This window comes from Schistocerca nitens, chromosome 8, assembly GCF_023898315.1.
Source record: "Schistocerca nitens isolate TAMUIC-IGC-003100 chromosome 8, iqSchNite1.1, whole genome shotgun sequence".
Taxonomy (NCBI): Eukaryota; Metazoa; Arthropoda; class Insecta; order Orthoptera; family Acrididae; genus Schistocerca; species Schistocerca nitens.
The window spans coordinates 84,624,660-84,640,678 of NC_064621.1; the positions used below are offsets into that span (position 1 = coordinate 84,624,660).

The window sequence follows — 16,019 nt, forward strand, 5'->3', positions numbered from 1 at the left end:
TATTTGCATGATTGTGTGTTTGCATTATTATAGATGGTGTCCTCTGGAATACCAGGTGTAACGAAGGAGGCAGTAGAATATGTGCAACGGGCACTTCTGCCTAACTTGTCGAATCCTGAAGCAGCTGCAACGTTTGCAAGAATGATTGAAAGTTCTTTGAAGTCTTGGTTCACACAGTTCAATTTCTTTCTCCATAATTTAGCACAGTTGAGATTTACTGGCGATCATAATGATGGTGAACTGCTCAGCTTTATTCCCAGGACCTACACGTAAGTTTGTAATATTTTATATGATCTTTGGAAGTTATTTGTCTGAATGGTTTTGTTACATATTATATGGAACTTAGTGATTCTTACATACTGATCCAGCTATTGCTTCATGCATTATTTGATTTACAGTACTCTTTGTGTCTTGATTTTTAAACATTTTAATTTGGTGGACAGCAGAGGTCATTTTCTTTGGATGGTCATATTACACAAAAGTAGTAAAATGACAAAGTTGTTGCACAAGGAGTGATGGATCCCATGTTTTATTTATTTAGTAGTAGACATGATTCAGTTAATAGTCTGTAGAAAGAGCAGCTTGTTATATGATAATTTACCACATTTTTAAAAATGAAAACTGCTAAGTTTGTTAAAGAACATGAATAACTGCCGTGATGCTACAGAAACAGCTTTGTGATACAAACTCATTTATTGCTATGCTGCACAGTACATGTTGCCCTCATGGCTGCAGATACCAGAAATGTGCAACATGCATATATTCAGGTTGTACAGAGTTTCAGGGAGAGCATAATGGAACAACTGACAGGAATGGGGGAAAGAAATACAGTAGAAGAAGAATGGGTAGCTTTAAGGGATGAAATAGTGAAGGCAGCAGAGGATCAACTAGGTAAAAAGATGAGGGCTAGTAGAAATCCTTGGGTTATTGTTGTTATTGTGGTCTTCAGTCCTGAGACTGGTTTGATGCAGCTCTCCATGCTACTCTATCCCGTGCAAGCTTCTTCATCTATTAGTACCTGGGTAACAGAAGAAATATTGAATTTAATTGATGAAAGGAGAAAATATAAAAATGCAGTGAATGAAGCAGGCAGAAAGGAATAAAAATGTCTCAAAAATGAGATCGACAGGAAATGCAAAATGGCTAAGCAGGGATGGCTAGAGGACAAATGTAAGGCTGTAGAGGCTTGTCTCATTAGGGGTAAGATAGACACTGCCTACAGGAAAATTAAAGAGACCTCTGGAGAAAAGAGAACCACTTGTATGAATATCAAGAGCTCAGATTGAAACCCAGTTCGAAGCAAAGAAGGGACAGCAGAAAGGTGGAAGGAGTATACAGAGGGTCTATACAAGGGTGATGTACTTGAGGACAATATTATGGAAATGGAAGAGGATGTAGATGAAGATGAAATGGGAGATACGATACTGCGTGAAGAGTTTGACAGAGCACTGAAAGACCTGAGTCGAAACAAGGCCCCGGGAGTAGAAAACATTCCATCAGAACTACTGACAGCCCTGGGAGAGTCAGTCCTGACAAAACTCTACCATCTGGTGAGCAAGATGTATGAGGCAGGCGAAATACCCTCAGACTTCGAGAAGAACATAATAATTCCAATCCCAAAGAAAGCAGGTGTTGACAGATGTGAAAATTACCGAACTTTCAGTTTCATAAGTCACAGCTGCAAAGTACTAAAGCGAATTCTTTACAGACGAATGGAAAAACTGGTAGAAGCGGACCTCGGGGAAGATCAGTTTGGATTCTGTAGAAATATTGGAACACGTGAGGCAATACTGACCCTATGACTTACTTTAGAAGATAGATTAAGAAAAGGCAAATCTACTTTTCTAGCATTTTTTTGACTTAGAGAATGCTTTTGACAATGTTGACTGGAATACTCTCTTTCAAATTCTAAAGGTGGCAGGGTAAAATACAGGGAGCAAAAGGCTATTTACAATTTGTCCAGAAACCAGATGGCAGTTACAAGAGTCGAGGGGCAGGAAAGGGAAGCAGTGGTTGGGAAGGGAGTGTGAGAGGGTTGTAGCTTCTCCCCGATGTTATTCAATCTGCGTATTGAGCAAGCGGTAAAGGAAACAAAAGAAAAGTTCGGAGTAGGTATTAAAATCCATGGAGAAGAAATAAAAAATTTGAGGTTTACCGATGACATTGTAATTCTGTCAGAGACAGCAAAGGACTTGGAAGAGCAGTTGAACAGAATGGACAGTGTCTTGAAAGGAGGGTATAAGATGAACATCAACCAAAGCAAAATGAGGATAATGGAATGTAGTCGAATTAAATCAGGTGATGCTGAGGGAATTAGACTAGGAAATCAGGCACTTAAAGTAGTAAAGTAGTTTTGCTATTTGGGGAGCAAAATAACTGATGATGGTCGAAGTAGAGAGGATATGAAATGTAGATTGGCAGTGACAAGGAAAGCGTTTATGAAGAAGAAAAATTTGTTAACATTGGGTATAGATTTAAATGTCAGGAAGTCGTTTCTGAAAGTATTTGTATGGAGTGTAGCCATGTATGGAAGTGAAACATGGACGATAAATAGTTTGGACAAGAAGAGAAATGTGTTGCTACAGAAGAATGCTGAAGATTAGATAGGTAGATCACATAACTAATGAGGAGGTATTGAATAGAATTGGGGAGAAGAGAAGTTTGTGGCACAACTTGACAAGAAGAAGGGATTGGTTGGTAGGACGTGTTCTGAGGCATCAAGGGATCACCAATTTAGTATTGGAGGGCAGCGTGGAGGGTAAAAATCGTAGAGGGAGACAGAGATGCATTCACTAGGCAGATTCAGAAGGATGTAGGTTGCAGTAGGTACTGGAAGATGAAGCAGCTTGCACAGTATAGAGTAGCATGGAGAGCTGCATCAAACCAGTCTCAGGACCGAAGACCACAACAACATGATTCTGATTCTGGATCCACCATAAATATTTTTGGGTAATGATTTGGGCAAAGGTAATTTCCAGGAGTCACAGTAAGTTTCACTCATGAAGCTAATTCACCCTCAGTTAACAAGGACACATGTTCAAGTTTTATTTCCCTCAAACCTTTAATAACTGGCTTTTTATGAACATTGAGTGGACCAGAGCATTTTTTTCCAAAAATGTGATAGTGACTATCATGAGAAAAAACATATTCTGAGGTACGAACTGATGATACAGAAAAACTTCATCAAAGTCATTAATTTTGAAACTGATTCATAAACTGTTTTGTGACACAATTCACTTGCTATCTGTCCAATAGAGTACTGTTCATTCACTTTATTGCATTCCAATTAATCTTTGATATTAATTTATTATTAAATTTTGAACTGATTTTGGTTAATTAAAAATTACACTCACAAGAAAAGCACATAAAATATTCTCCACTCTTAGTGAAGTATATACATCTGCTCCGAAAGAGGTTTCTGAGCAGACTGACTAAAACAGTGCCACACCCAGCAAATGTAGTGGGGGTACACAGTTCATGTACAGACTGGTCACTGACGGCTGGGCTCATGTGCACACTTGTTACTCTGTCCACTGAACTCGTGTACAAATCTGTCTTGAGGACTAAATTCATGCACAAAACTTCTCAACAATAGAAAAATTTCACATGTTTATTATTTTACTTTTATCATTTTAAACTTGTAATAATGTGCTATGTAATTGAGAATAAACCAAGATGTAAATGGGCAATTTTTTAACATATAATTAAGCAAAAGTTCCTACTGTTTAATATTTTATTATTAAAATAAATAATACTAACTAAAACAGGGTGGTAGTGTTAACTAAATATAGGTCACGGCTAAATTTTATTACATTCAAACACTACACAATTTAAATAGGCAACAACCTTAAGATCAGCTGTTGCATAATGTGAATTACTTCCTTGTTTTCAAAAACTCATATCTTTGTTCACAGTCAAATATCAATGTAAAAATTTGTGCAGTACTTTGCTGTCATATAGGTGTACAAAATGTGCAAAAATCTAATTTTTATATTCAGTTGCACCAGAGATAACTAGTCCCAAATTTTACAAAAAATTAAGGTTTTTCAAACTTCAGAAATTTATAAGAAATTAAGGAAATATTTGTCAGTGCTCTTACTGCATATAAAGCTAGTAGTTTATGATATCTAACTAGAGAAAAAAATGCTCTCTGATAAATCACTCCTTTGTTGTTATTTTTGGGTGAAAAAGTGGATTTTATAAATTTTCAATGGCAAACATTGGATGTCATTTTGACTGGTTATTTTTTGATTTAGGTATTTTGTGTAATAAACAATGTTGTAGAGGAGACTTTTCTAAAAACAATCATGTCACTTGCAATGTTGTAACTTAAACCAGTGCAGAGAGATTCAAATTAATGTTAATATCTCCAACTTGAAAAACCACCATGCACTTACAAAGAAACATGGCTGCCATTTAGTAAGGGTGCAAGGTAAATTATTTTAAAAAAACTGTTTTGAACTTCTCAATTACAGGTTAATCAGATATAAAAAAATCAAAATATTTAAAATAATCAAGCAACCCTCATTGGATCATTTTATAGGTATTGACTCTAATGCTCTTCTTCACAGCAATCTTACTCAGAATTGCTTTCATACAGTGAAGCTTAAAATTTTATTTCTTTACTAATCCAAGTCATTTGAGAAACTTATTTGCCTACTTGATTATTTCTTATTGATTTACTTACCTTATTAATCCTCTTATTCCTACCAGTTTCAATCTATAAATGAAAAAAGTAAAAACACTGCAGAATGCAACTGGCAGTCTAACACAAGTTTCCTGCTTCCTAGGCAGATTGGTTGCTACAGCAGCTGCACTTTCATTAAACAGTGCATAACTTAGGGGTACATAAGTGGTAATCAAAATCATTTCTTTCCTCAATTTGTATGAAAATACGCATCTGTGGACCTCTTATATGTTGATAAAAAATGTACAGTCATCAATTATCTATCAATTCTGAGGCAGTTGTGTATCATGAACTTTAGGAATTGTTTTCTCTAACACAGGGAGGGGGGTTTGAGCCAAAATATCTCAGTCTTTCTCATTTCAAATAGTATACAAGTGACTTACCAAATATGGGCCTAATTGGTTGGTTGTGTCTGAGGCCTTCCCATTGTAAGGTTACTTCTGACCTCTTTTTTTTCCTCTCCTTTTAAGTTCCAGGTTTTGTGCTCATGTTATCACTGAAAAAAGATCATTATTCATCAGAACGATCGCAGTATTGATATGTTCTGCCTTGGAACTTGAGTAAAACTGGAGGTCACAAGCATAGAAACGATATTTATGGATGGACAGAACCAAGTCAATATCACTGACATACAACGGAAACAAACGTGGGTCTGGGACTGACCCCTATGACACTCCTGAGAGAACATGCTTTCAGGATGACTTTTCAACCCACAGACAACATATTGCTGTGTGTTTTTAAATAGCCTTCAAACCAATCCAAAACACTATCTGAAGAATTTAGTTGTCACATTTTTCTCAGTAATACCTGGTGGTTACAATTCAAGTGCAGCTAGTCATGGAGGTCCAGTGTTGGCTGTAATTATCATGCAGCAGCAAAACTTGGTAAATATGCTGATGCATTAATGCAGAAACTGATTTAAGCTGGAAAACAATTAGTTCCAATTTTAGTCATCAAATGAAAATCTGGTGCTGTACAGCATCTCTTCATTGTCTCTGATGCTCATATTGAACAAATTGTGTAAGCGATAGTTAATAACAAAATCAGCAGTATTCCCTTCTCATTGTTTTAAAACCTACACTCTATTTCTGTGAGTTGCTGCACTTTTATTAAACAAGCCAGTATGTCGAAGTTAAAAATATCAAAGGCTTTACTGAAGTAAAAAGACTGGACTTTGTGTCTTCACAGTTGTAGATATGAAAGTGATAAGAATTCATTACGAAAGGACATAAAACTTATTATGCAGTGGAATATTCTATGAGTAAAAATAAAGAGGTAAGCAGTAACTGTGTTCCTTTTTCAGAATGTGTTTTCTTTCTCAAAATTGTTAGTTAATAGTTTTCAACTGTGTTGGAAGAACTTGCCTACAGACACTTGGAGTGTTCAGGCAGCTTTCAGAAACTGAAACCAGGGTTGCTAGACAGATATTTGAAACTAACCCTCTCCCTTTGTTTGAAATAGTGGCTAAAACAGATGCTGAACAGTTTAAGAGGAGCAGCAGTAGTTTCTTCTGTGGAACAGTTCCTCTCACAATGTACATACACGTAAATATAAAGTAATCTGCAATTAATTTTGTATAATTATCAGTGTAAGTAGATAGCACTAATGATTCATTGTTGGTATACTTTACAGAAGTAGTTTACAGTGGCTGTTTCCATATTCTAATGTAAGAGATCTCTTCAAAAAATTCCGGAACTTTGTCCACAAGATTTTTCTGCTCTTACCCTTTACCTATTATACCTGGTGTCCTTCGAAATACTCTCCTCTACAGTTGATACACCATTCCCAATGCCGTTTCCACTTCCGGAAGCAGTCTTGGTGCGCCACTTGTTGGATTTTTCTTGTATTTCCTCTGTCGTTACAAATCTTATTCCTTTCACTGGGGTTTTCAACTTTGGAAATAAAAGAAGCCTGCAGGGGCCAGGTCTGGACAGTATGGAGGATGAGGCAGCACAGTGATTTCGTTTTTTGTGCAATAGTCACACGACAACAGGGATGAATATGTGGGTGCATTGTCGTCAAGCAAGAGCCGTGAATTGTCTTGCCACATTTCAGGTCATTACCTTCTCACATTTTCTCTCAGGTGTCGCAGTACATCTCAATAATACCAGCGATTAACAGTTCGTCCCCGTGGCATGAATTCGTGATGAACTAATCTTTCAAAGTCAAGAACATAGACGTCGAATGGCGACCTGAATGAGGGTTATCTTTAACTTGTCTGGCCATTTTTAAACTGTGTGAACCATTCATAACACTGAGTATGGCTTAAGCACTCATCACTGAAGGCTTCCTATATCATTTGGTATGTCTCTGTAAAGGTTTTCTTGAGTTTCATGCAAAATTTAATGCAGACACATTGTTCCTCTAACTCTATCATTTCGCAGACTGTGCGACACATCGTTCTACTCATTACAGCACTGAACAACAGTGAAACCTCTGGCAGTTCCACATTTAACACAGACATGTGTAGAGGTGCTAACTGCATTTTGCTCCAACAAAGCATTGGCACAAAATTACAAGTGTTCTGGAATTTTTTGAACAGACTTCTTATAACTTGACTTGTTTAATACTGTCTCAGAAGAAGCTGAGTAGCACAGTCACTGTGGTGTAGTGGTTATGACACTAGACTGTTGCATGGAGGGTCATGAGTTCAAAACTCACCTGAACTGTAAAATTTTAATTTCTATATTCGGTTTGAGTACATTCTAGAAGTATCCACAAATGTCAAGAATCATTGTACTGGAATGTTCTGTAACTGTATATATACCATATGTGTTCTGGTGGGAGGCAGTTCGCTCCGCGCTTTTGTGTGTGCAAGTGCTGAATAGACCTTCGTTAAGTGAAGTTAGTGTTCATCATTCATCTAATTATACCTTCCTCTACATGACATTATTCTGGTGGAGGCACCAGTTATTGGAACTTGTGATAGCGCACATTATCGACGACAATGGCTCCCATCAGGCCACGACTGAGCCACCGTTTACGTGGCGAGAAACCCGAGTACGAGCTATATTCAACAGATCGCAATCTATTGGAGACAGAAGAAGAAGAAGAAGAAGAAGAAGAAGAAGAAGAGGATGTTACGTTGACAGCAACTGTGTGCCACCACACGAGACATCCTTCCGGGTTCTTTGGTTACGATGGCCAAGATCCAAACAATTGGCTGAAGGTATATGAGCGTATAGCCAAATTTAACAAATGGGATGACACCATGTGTTTGGCTAAAGTATTTTTCTACTTGGAGAGCACTGCCAAGCAATGGTATGAGAACAATGAGAAGTTCACAAGCTGGAAAGTATTCCAGGTGGAACTGCGCAAGTATTTCGGTGACACACGGTGACAGAAGTGTAAGTCTGAAGATACATTAAATTGCAGGGCACAGCGAACAGGAGAAACTACATCATCCTACATTCAGGATGTCTTGGAGCTGTGTAAAAAAATAAATCCTAGAATGGAGGAGGAAGATAAGGTTGCACATCACATGAAGGGTGTTGCTGAGTACATGTATCACGTCCTACTCCTGAAGGAGGTTTCAACAGCAGAAGACTTCATAGAATGATGCCAGTATATCGAGACAACGCATCAGAAAAGAATAACACTCAAGAAGTTTGAACAGCTTTCAAACGTCGTATCGATGTCTGTGATGGAGGAAGGAACTGATTTCATAAGTGTTCTTCATCAGATAGTGAGAGAGGAAGTTCAGAAGGCACTTGGATTGCACGGTGAGTAAAAAACTGAGATGCTTCAAGAAGTCAAAAGGGAGGAAGTGGAACAGACATTGAACCCAGTCTCTCATCCTTCATTTCCCTTTAAAATGGTGAAAAAGTCGAGATCCAGGTGAAGTTACGTTCCTACAATGCCGCATGAGGAACCTGTCTGGGCACCAAGGAAGACTGATGTCTGGAGGACCCAGGATAACCAACCAGTATGTTTTCACTGCGGACAACCAGGACAGGGGGTGTGCTATTGTTGAGAAAGGCGCCCGCGCCAGAAGACAGCAGACCAATCTTAGCTGACAGCAACTCTGGGACAATGAAGATAAACAAGATGATGTGAGTACAGGACAATGTAGGTCACCATCGTTGCAAGCTAGCCGCTGGAGAGGATGCTCCCCAACACACCAATCAAGGTCTCCATCACTGTTTAGAAGCTCCAGCCGATCACCTAGCTGCCACAACCTGGAAAACTGAATGGTGCGAACTTCCTTGGAGGTGAGGCCGCTGTAGAGAAAAATCCTACACCATTGATCACTACAAAAATGATAGGAAATTACGTCAATATCCTCATGGATGGCTGACCAGCCCAAGCTCTTGTGGACTCTGAGCATCATGTTCTGGAGCATCATATTCAGTCATTTCGGAGAAGTGCCATCGCCAGCTGCAAAAAACCATATTCATCGACAGCAAAACATCTCTGCTGAAGGTGGCTAATGGGAAATATATAAAACCTACATGAAGATGTGTCATTTGTGTGGGTATAAGTGGCCATTCACAGTTGTTACAAACCATCATTCACTTTGTTGGTTGACGGCTCTTAAGGATCCAACAGGACGACTCTCCAGGTGGGCACTACGTCTTCAAGAGTATGAAATTACCATAGTATACAAAAGTGGAAGAAAACATCAAGATGCCGACTGCCTCTTATGAAACCCTGTGAAAGGACAATTTAAGGTAGTTCATGGATTACTTTGCAAGAAAAACTTTGATCCATTTGGAAAGAGGTGGCTACCAGTGATTCCTAAACACATGCGCTTAGATGTTCTACAGAAATTCCATGACACACCTGAGGCCGGGCATTTAGGATTTATTAAGACATATGATAGGATCCGCACGAGGTTTTTCTGGCCAGGTTTATTTAGTAGTGCCATCACTATGTGTCGCACTGTCGAGAGTGCCAGAGGAGAAAGGCAGTTCCTCAGAAACCACGTGGCCGACTCATACCAATGCCACCAGGCAAAATGCCTTTCCGGTGTGTTGAGGTTGACCTCCTTGGACGATTTCCAGTGTCTGCTAGTGGCAATAGATGGATTATTGTTTGCACTGATTATCTGACACATTATGCCATTACAAAAGCCGTGAAAACAGCCGAAGCATTTGAGGTAGCCAAATTCATCGTGGAAGACATTGTATAAAAACCCAGTGCCCCAAGGTCATTAATTACGGATTGAGGGAAAATTTTTCAATCTAATCTTGTGACAGAGATAAACCGTCGATGTAACTTTACTCATCACATGACTGCCTACCATCCGCAAACTAACGGGCTTATTGAACACCTTAATAAGACCTTGGCGGACATGCTATCAATGTTCGTTAGTGTTGAGCAGAGCAACTGGGATGAGGTGCTACCTTTCGTGGCGTTTGCCTGCAACACTGCCAAACAAGACACCACAGGATTTACGCCATTTTTCCTGGTGCATGGGCCTGAGGCAACTATGATGATGGACACTGTGTTTCGTTACATCTTGATGATGTGGACGATTACTACATTGGCCAGGTGTTAACCAGAAGTGAGGAAGTGCCACTCCTGTTCAGAAGGTTGGTCTCTCTGAGAAGCTCCTCAGGCGCTACTTTGGACCGTATAAGGTTGTAAGACAGTTCTCTGATGTTACTTATGAAATTGGAGATTTCAACCTTGACACAAGACAACAAAAGATCAGAGATACTGCAACCCAGGGTAAATTCGAAGCTCCAGCAACAGGCAACAAGTGGAAAGGTGACGAAGAGCGTGACGGCAGAGAAAGTTCTAAGATGATCACCGCCAGGGTGAACATCAGTCATCAGGGGTCGGAGTATGCAGGACCGATGACTCGTTCTCAGAGTAGGAGGACATAACCCTGAGACACTGTTGTCTTAAGGAGGGAGCAATGTCACAGAAGAAGCTGAGTAGCACAGTCACCGTGGTGTAGTGATTATGATACTAGACTGTTGCATGGAGGGTCGTGAGTTCAAAACTCACCTGAACTGTAAAATATATTTGGTTCGAGTACATTCTAGAAGTATCCACAAATGTCAAGAATTATTGTGCTGGAATGTTCTGTAACTGTATATATACCACATGTGTTCTGGCCAGAGGCAGTTCGCTCTGCACTCTTGCATGTGCAAGTGCTGAATAAACCTTCAGTAAGTGAAGTTAGTGTTCATCATTTGTCTAATTTCACCTTCTTCTATGTGTCAATATATCTGGTGGCTCTCCTTCATGCTGGAATTTACAGAACATGATCTGCACGTAAATAAATTCCTGAATGAGTTCAGTGTCACATGAAATCTTTCTTGGAGACTGTGAGTGCAGCTAGTAAGCTACTGGAGCTTGCAAGATGTTCATATCTACTGAAAATGCTGAATTGAACGAGACTGTGGTTGCGCCTGCCACACCATTTGAAGTGACTTACAATATCTCTCTCTCTCTCTCTCTCTCTCTCTCTCTCTCTCTCTCTCTCTCTCTGTGTGTGTGTGTGTGTGTGTGTGTGTGTGGGGGGGGGGGGGGGGGTGTTAAGTTTTATTTCTTTGTGTTTAAGACCACTAATACTTAGTTCAATTTACTTTGCAGAATGCAGCAGGAAGGACGAATTAAAAGTGTGCATGTATATGGTTACCAGAAACGTTATGACCCAGAAAAATATTATGTATATATATTAAGAGTGGAGAGAATCAATCAGCCAGATCCAACTTTCTTGTTCCGGTCATATAAAGAATTCTGTGAGCTTCATCAGAAGCTGTGCATCCTTTTCCCTCTGGCCAAATGCTACAGGTAAGTTGGCTCTGCTTTCTGCATTAAACAGAATTGTTATGTTGTTTATAAATGAGGGTTTAATATCGCATAGATTCCAAAGGAGCAAAATATTGCAACAACAATAATTTCGACTATAGGTATCTCTTCCGTATTAATTAATATTACTTAGTACTGGTTTTGTATAGTAGTACCTTCACTTCCTCTCTATCAGAAGGAAATACAGTTCAGAAAACTGTTGAATTACAAGGAAGCAGAATGGCCAGTTACTACTTATCTTCAGGGGGTGGAAATTGAAGTACTGCTTGTAGAAAAACAGTAGAGTAGAAACAGCTGTTCTCAGTATTCCAATCCTTGGGGGAAGAAAAGGGTGTTTAGAGAATGGTGGAAAGGAAGGGAAAGTCACAGAGATTACAGTCACCACTCGCCCTAACAACAATTGGATCCATCTCAGTTTAGGGTTGAGTACCTTTACCCTCCATTCCTGCTTTCTCCAACCAGTCCCTCTTCCCACCTAAAGGAAGGAACAGGAAAGTTCTATAACACAAGAATAGTATTTTCTGCTTTCAGTACTTAACATCAGCAGTATTTATATTTTCACTTCCTGTGATAACCATTCACCAACGACTTCTTCTCATAATTCAAAAATATCTTAATTTTGTGGTTATAGGTGTGAACTACACATCACATGGTTTCTACACTCTAGCAAAAGTGTTATTGTAATGGGATGAATTATTGTTTTTCAAATATCAGTATTCTGATAATATATTTTGAAAATGCTGTATCATATTTTTTTTATATTGTCTGCCTGAGTAAATCTATTGCATCTTTGAGTACCGTTTTTGTTTCTTTGCTTTCTGCCACTGCAGTATTCATGGAATTTTGTGGCAGATATGTTCAGTACTTAATTTTCTGGTAGCAAAAGCATTGTGTCACTGTTTATTCTTGTTCAGTAATGCTACAGTTTGCTTGTGTTTATATTTTTAACAATGTAGGAAAGGACAGAATGCTACTTACTGCAAAACAGACAGGTCAAATTGCTGACAGGCACAATTAAAAGACACTCGCATAAAGCTTTCAGGCACAACCTTCATCAGTAAAACAAACACACACACACACACACACACACACACACACACACACACACAAAGTAAGCATACCTCATGCACCGCTAACTCCAGCATCTCGGGCCAGAATGCAACATCACATAGGATGCAAGCAGCAATTTGGGGGGGAGGGGGGGGGGGGCAGGGCAAGGTATAGTAGTGTACGGGTGGGAAGAGAGACGAATGCTGTCTGTTGGAGTGTGCAGGGACTATACTATCAATAGCCACAGTGTACGGAGGTTGTGGGATAGCAAGGTGGGGAAAAAAGGAGCAAACAAAGATAGGAGCGGGGAAGGGTGGGCAGATGTGTTGGCAGAAGGCTGCAAATAAACAGTGGGAGATGACAATGGAGATAAGATGAGATGACATAGGTGGTGGAAGCTATTGGGTGGAGGGTGTGGGGACAGTATGTTACCGTAGATTGAGACCGGGATAATTACGGGAGCAGAGAATGTGTTGTAAACTATAACTCCCATATGCACAGTTCAGAAAAGCTGATGGCGGAAGGAGGATCCAAATGACTCGGGCAGTGAAGCAGCCATTGTAATCAAGTGTGTTATATTCAGCCACATGTTGTGCCACAGGGTGGTCTACTTTACTCTTGGCCATAGTTTGGCAGTGGCCGTACATCCTGGTGGACAGTTGGTTGGTAGTCATACCAACATAAAAAGCTGTGCAATGACTGTGGCAGAGCTGGTAAATGACATAGCTGCTTTCACAGGTTGCCCGGCACCTGATGGGGTAGGATAAACCTGTGACAGGACCGGAACAGGAAGTACTGGGTGGGTGGATTGGGCAAGTTTGCACTTGAGTCTTCCATGGGGATATGATACATGTGGTAAGGGATTGGGATTGGGAATGCCATAGGGGTGGACTAGGATGTTGTGGAGGTTGGGTGGGGTATGGAACACCACTTTTGAGGGGGCGGAAAGAATCACTGGATCCTCCCCCACACTATCAGATTTTCCGAACTGTGCAGATGGGAGTTATCCTTACAACACATTCTCTGCTTCCGTAATTATCCCAGTCTCACTCTACAGTAACATACTGTCCCCACACCCACCACCCAATAGCTTCCACCACCTCTGTCCTCTCATCTCCCACTCTGTTTATTTGCAGCTCTCTGCCAAACCATCTGCCCACCAGTTCCCGCTCCCCTCCTTTTTTGCTACTTCTTTTCCCATCTCCCTGCCCCACAAACTCCTGACACTGTCCGTTTCGGTAGTCTAGTACATGCACACTCCATTGAACAGCATTCGTCTGTCTCTCTACCTGTATGCTGTTATCCTTCCCCTTCCCCACCCCCTCTAGACTGCTGCTGCTTGCATCCCAAGTGATGCATTGCAGCCTGAAATGCTGGAGTTTGACGTCGTGTGTGTGTGTGTGTGTGTGTGTGTGTGTGTGTGTGTGTGTGCGTGTGCGTGGTTTTTTTTTTTTTTTTTTTTACTGATGAAGCTTGTGGCTGAATGTTTTATGTGAGTATCTTTTAATTGTGCCATCTGCAAATTTACATGTCTTCTTTACATTAAGTAGCCATCTGTTTCTTCCTTCATTGTTTTTATCTTTTTATAATTTTGGATGGCTTTAAAATTGGCAAGTAGTTTTGGTTCTTGACTGCAACCTGCCGTTCTTGACACAAAACACTTCAATCATGTGAATTACCCATACTTACCATCCTTTTTTAAAAGTTTTTTTCCCCCTTGTCTATCATAAGAAAATTAGATTTTGAATCACTATATTTTGAGATAGAAGCTGTATGAATGGCATGAAAAACAGTTACACTAATAACTTAAATTTAAATTCATAAATGGTTTCAAGCTTGTCCTGCTCATTTTAAGATAGGGAACACTGATATTTTGTGCTACATTTAAATGGTGGTTTGGTTGTAGTGTGTGGCTCTATATATTACAACATATGAATAAGAAATTTTTGATGTTAGATCATAATGTAAACTGAAATGAATGAATGGATAGGATCTCCCATCGCATAGACTGGTTGCCTGGTGCAAGTCTTTTTAGTTGACGCCATTTTGGCAACTTTCATGTCGATGGGTATGAAACGATAATGAAGATCCCCGATCAGAGGAAAATCTCTGACCTGGTCGTGAATCGAACCAGGCTCCCTCTCATGTTATTCTGCCATGCTGACTGCTGACTGCTGAGCTGTGGAGATGGACAGATCATAATGTAAATGGTATTAGCATTGTTATTAATGATTAGAAATGGAAGTTAACTGAGATGGGAAGTGGTCATTTCCAGTATAACTGACCCAGTCCAGCACTAGCTGCATGAAATTGGTACCAGTTGTAAAGAAATACTGTGTGCTAAATGTCAGAATAGTGTCAAATGTCATAAAAAGAACTAGCAATGCAACAGTATTTACAAGGTATGACAAAACATAAGAGTTAAAGGCTGAGCAGAGGTTCGTATGTAGTTCAGAATGAAGTGATTGAAACAGTGAAAAAATAAATCCTGAATACAAAATTAAATTATCTCAGTGGGTTCTGCTGTTACTAAATAATAACATGAGCATTATGATGACTCATCAATAATTATCAGTTGTGTCATCTATATCTGCTAGAATGTGCCTTACAGGAGCAGATACATTTTGGATGGAGAGTGGGAGTTCATTTAGTCAAACTTGAGTCCTTCTGCACAGAAAGTTGTGCATTAGCATTAAGAATTCAGCTTAAGGTACCATTGACCCATAACCCCCCTCCTACAACCATTGAGTATTCTGTCCCTATTCCATGATTTAATTTGCTGTCTATTTTCCATTTGCAGATAAATTTTTGTTTCATCTTGGGGTGGATGTATAATGTTGATAGGGTCATTTCTATCTGATATTGCATCTTCTGGGGTCCCCAGCATTTTGTAAAAAAATGACATAATACTTTTGGTTTGCATCTAAACTGTATTGGACTTCGTGTCCAGTGATTTCTGCTGTCCATTATTTATTCTGTTAAGTATATGAGAGTTCTGTAGGATGTTCCCTGCAATAGTTGGAGAGTATTTCTGATGATTTTCCATAGTACAGTTCCGTTCTGCTTATCAGTAAATTTCTAGCCATACCAAATCAAAGATTGCATTTAATGTTACCATAAAATCTGTTACAGTGAACTGAGTGTACACAACTCCTGTGAAGTCTCTCTGATGGTATATCTCACTTAGTGGCCTTGTCTCATCAGGCTCAATTCTATCAACTGACTCATTGTAACAGAAAACCATTCCATGACAATAATTCAGTGAGTTTGCACATGTGTACACATGAATGCCTCAGTAGCCACTCGAAGCACACTTAGTAAGATGTCCATTTACTTTCGGCTATCAAGTGTATCGACAGCACAGGTGTGGACCTATTTTGCTATGTTTTAGGGCATACAGGAAGACAAATATGAAGATGAAGGTGCAGCAGCTATGGAAGTATGCAGAATTTAATGATATTCATTTTGACTATAATTGCTCACTGTCAGGGGAAATGACATTGTGTCACTGTAAGTG

At 39.6% G+C, this 16,019-nt stretch overlaps 1 protein-coding gene across 3 annotated transcripts in view; it reads left to right on the forward strand.

Moving 5' to 3' along the window:
* Positions 1 to 16,019, forward strand: part of LOC126198654 (phosphatidylinositol 4-phosphate 3-kinase C2 domain-containing subunit alpha) — a 266,382-nt gene that overhangs the window by 192,483 nt on the left and 57,880 nt on the right. For 2 of the 3 annotated variants that reach the window (XM_049935125.1, XM_049935124.1), the window contains exons 23-24: positions 34 to 269; positions 11,234 to 11,434. In XM_049935125.1, the coding sequence (XP_049791082.1) occupies positions 34 to 269; positions 11,234 to 11,434 (437 nt within the window). Of the gene's footprint in view, positions 1 to 33; positions 270 to 11,233; positions 11,439 to 16,019 lie in introns of those variants that run through there. The other variant, XM_049935126.1, reaches the window with a different exon arrangement.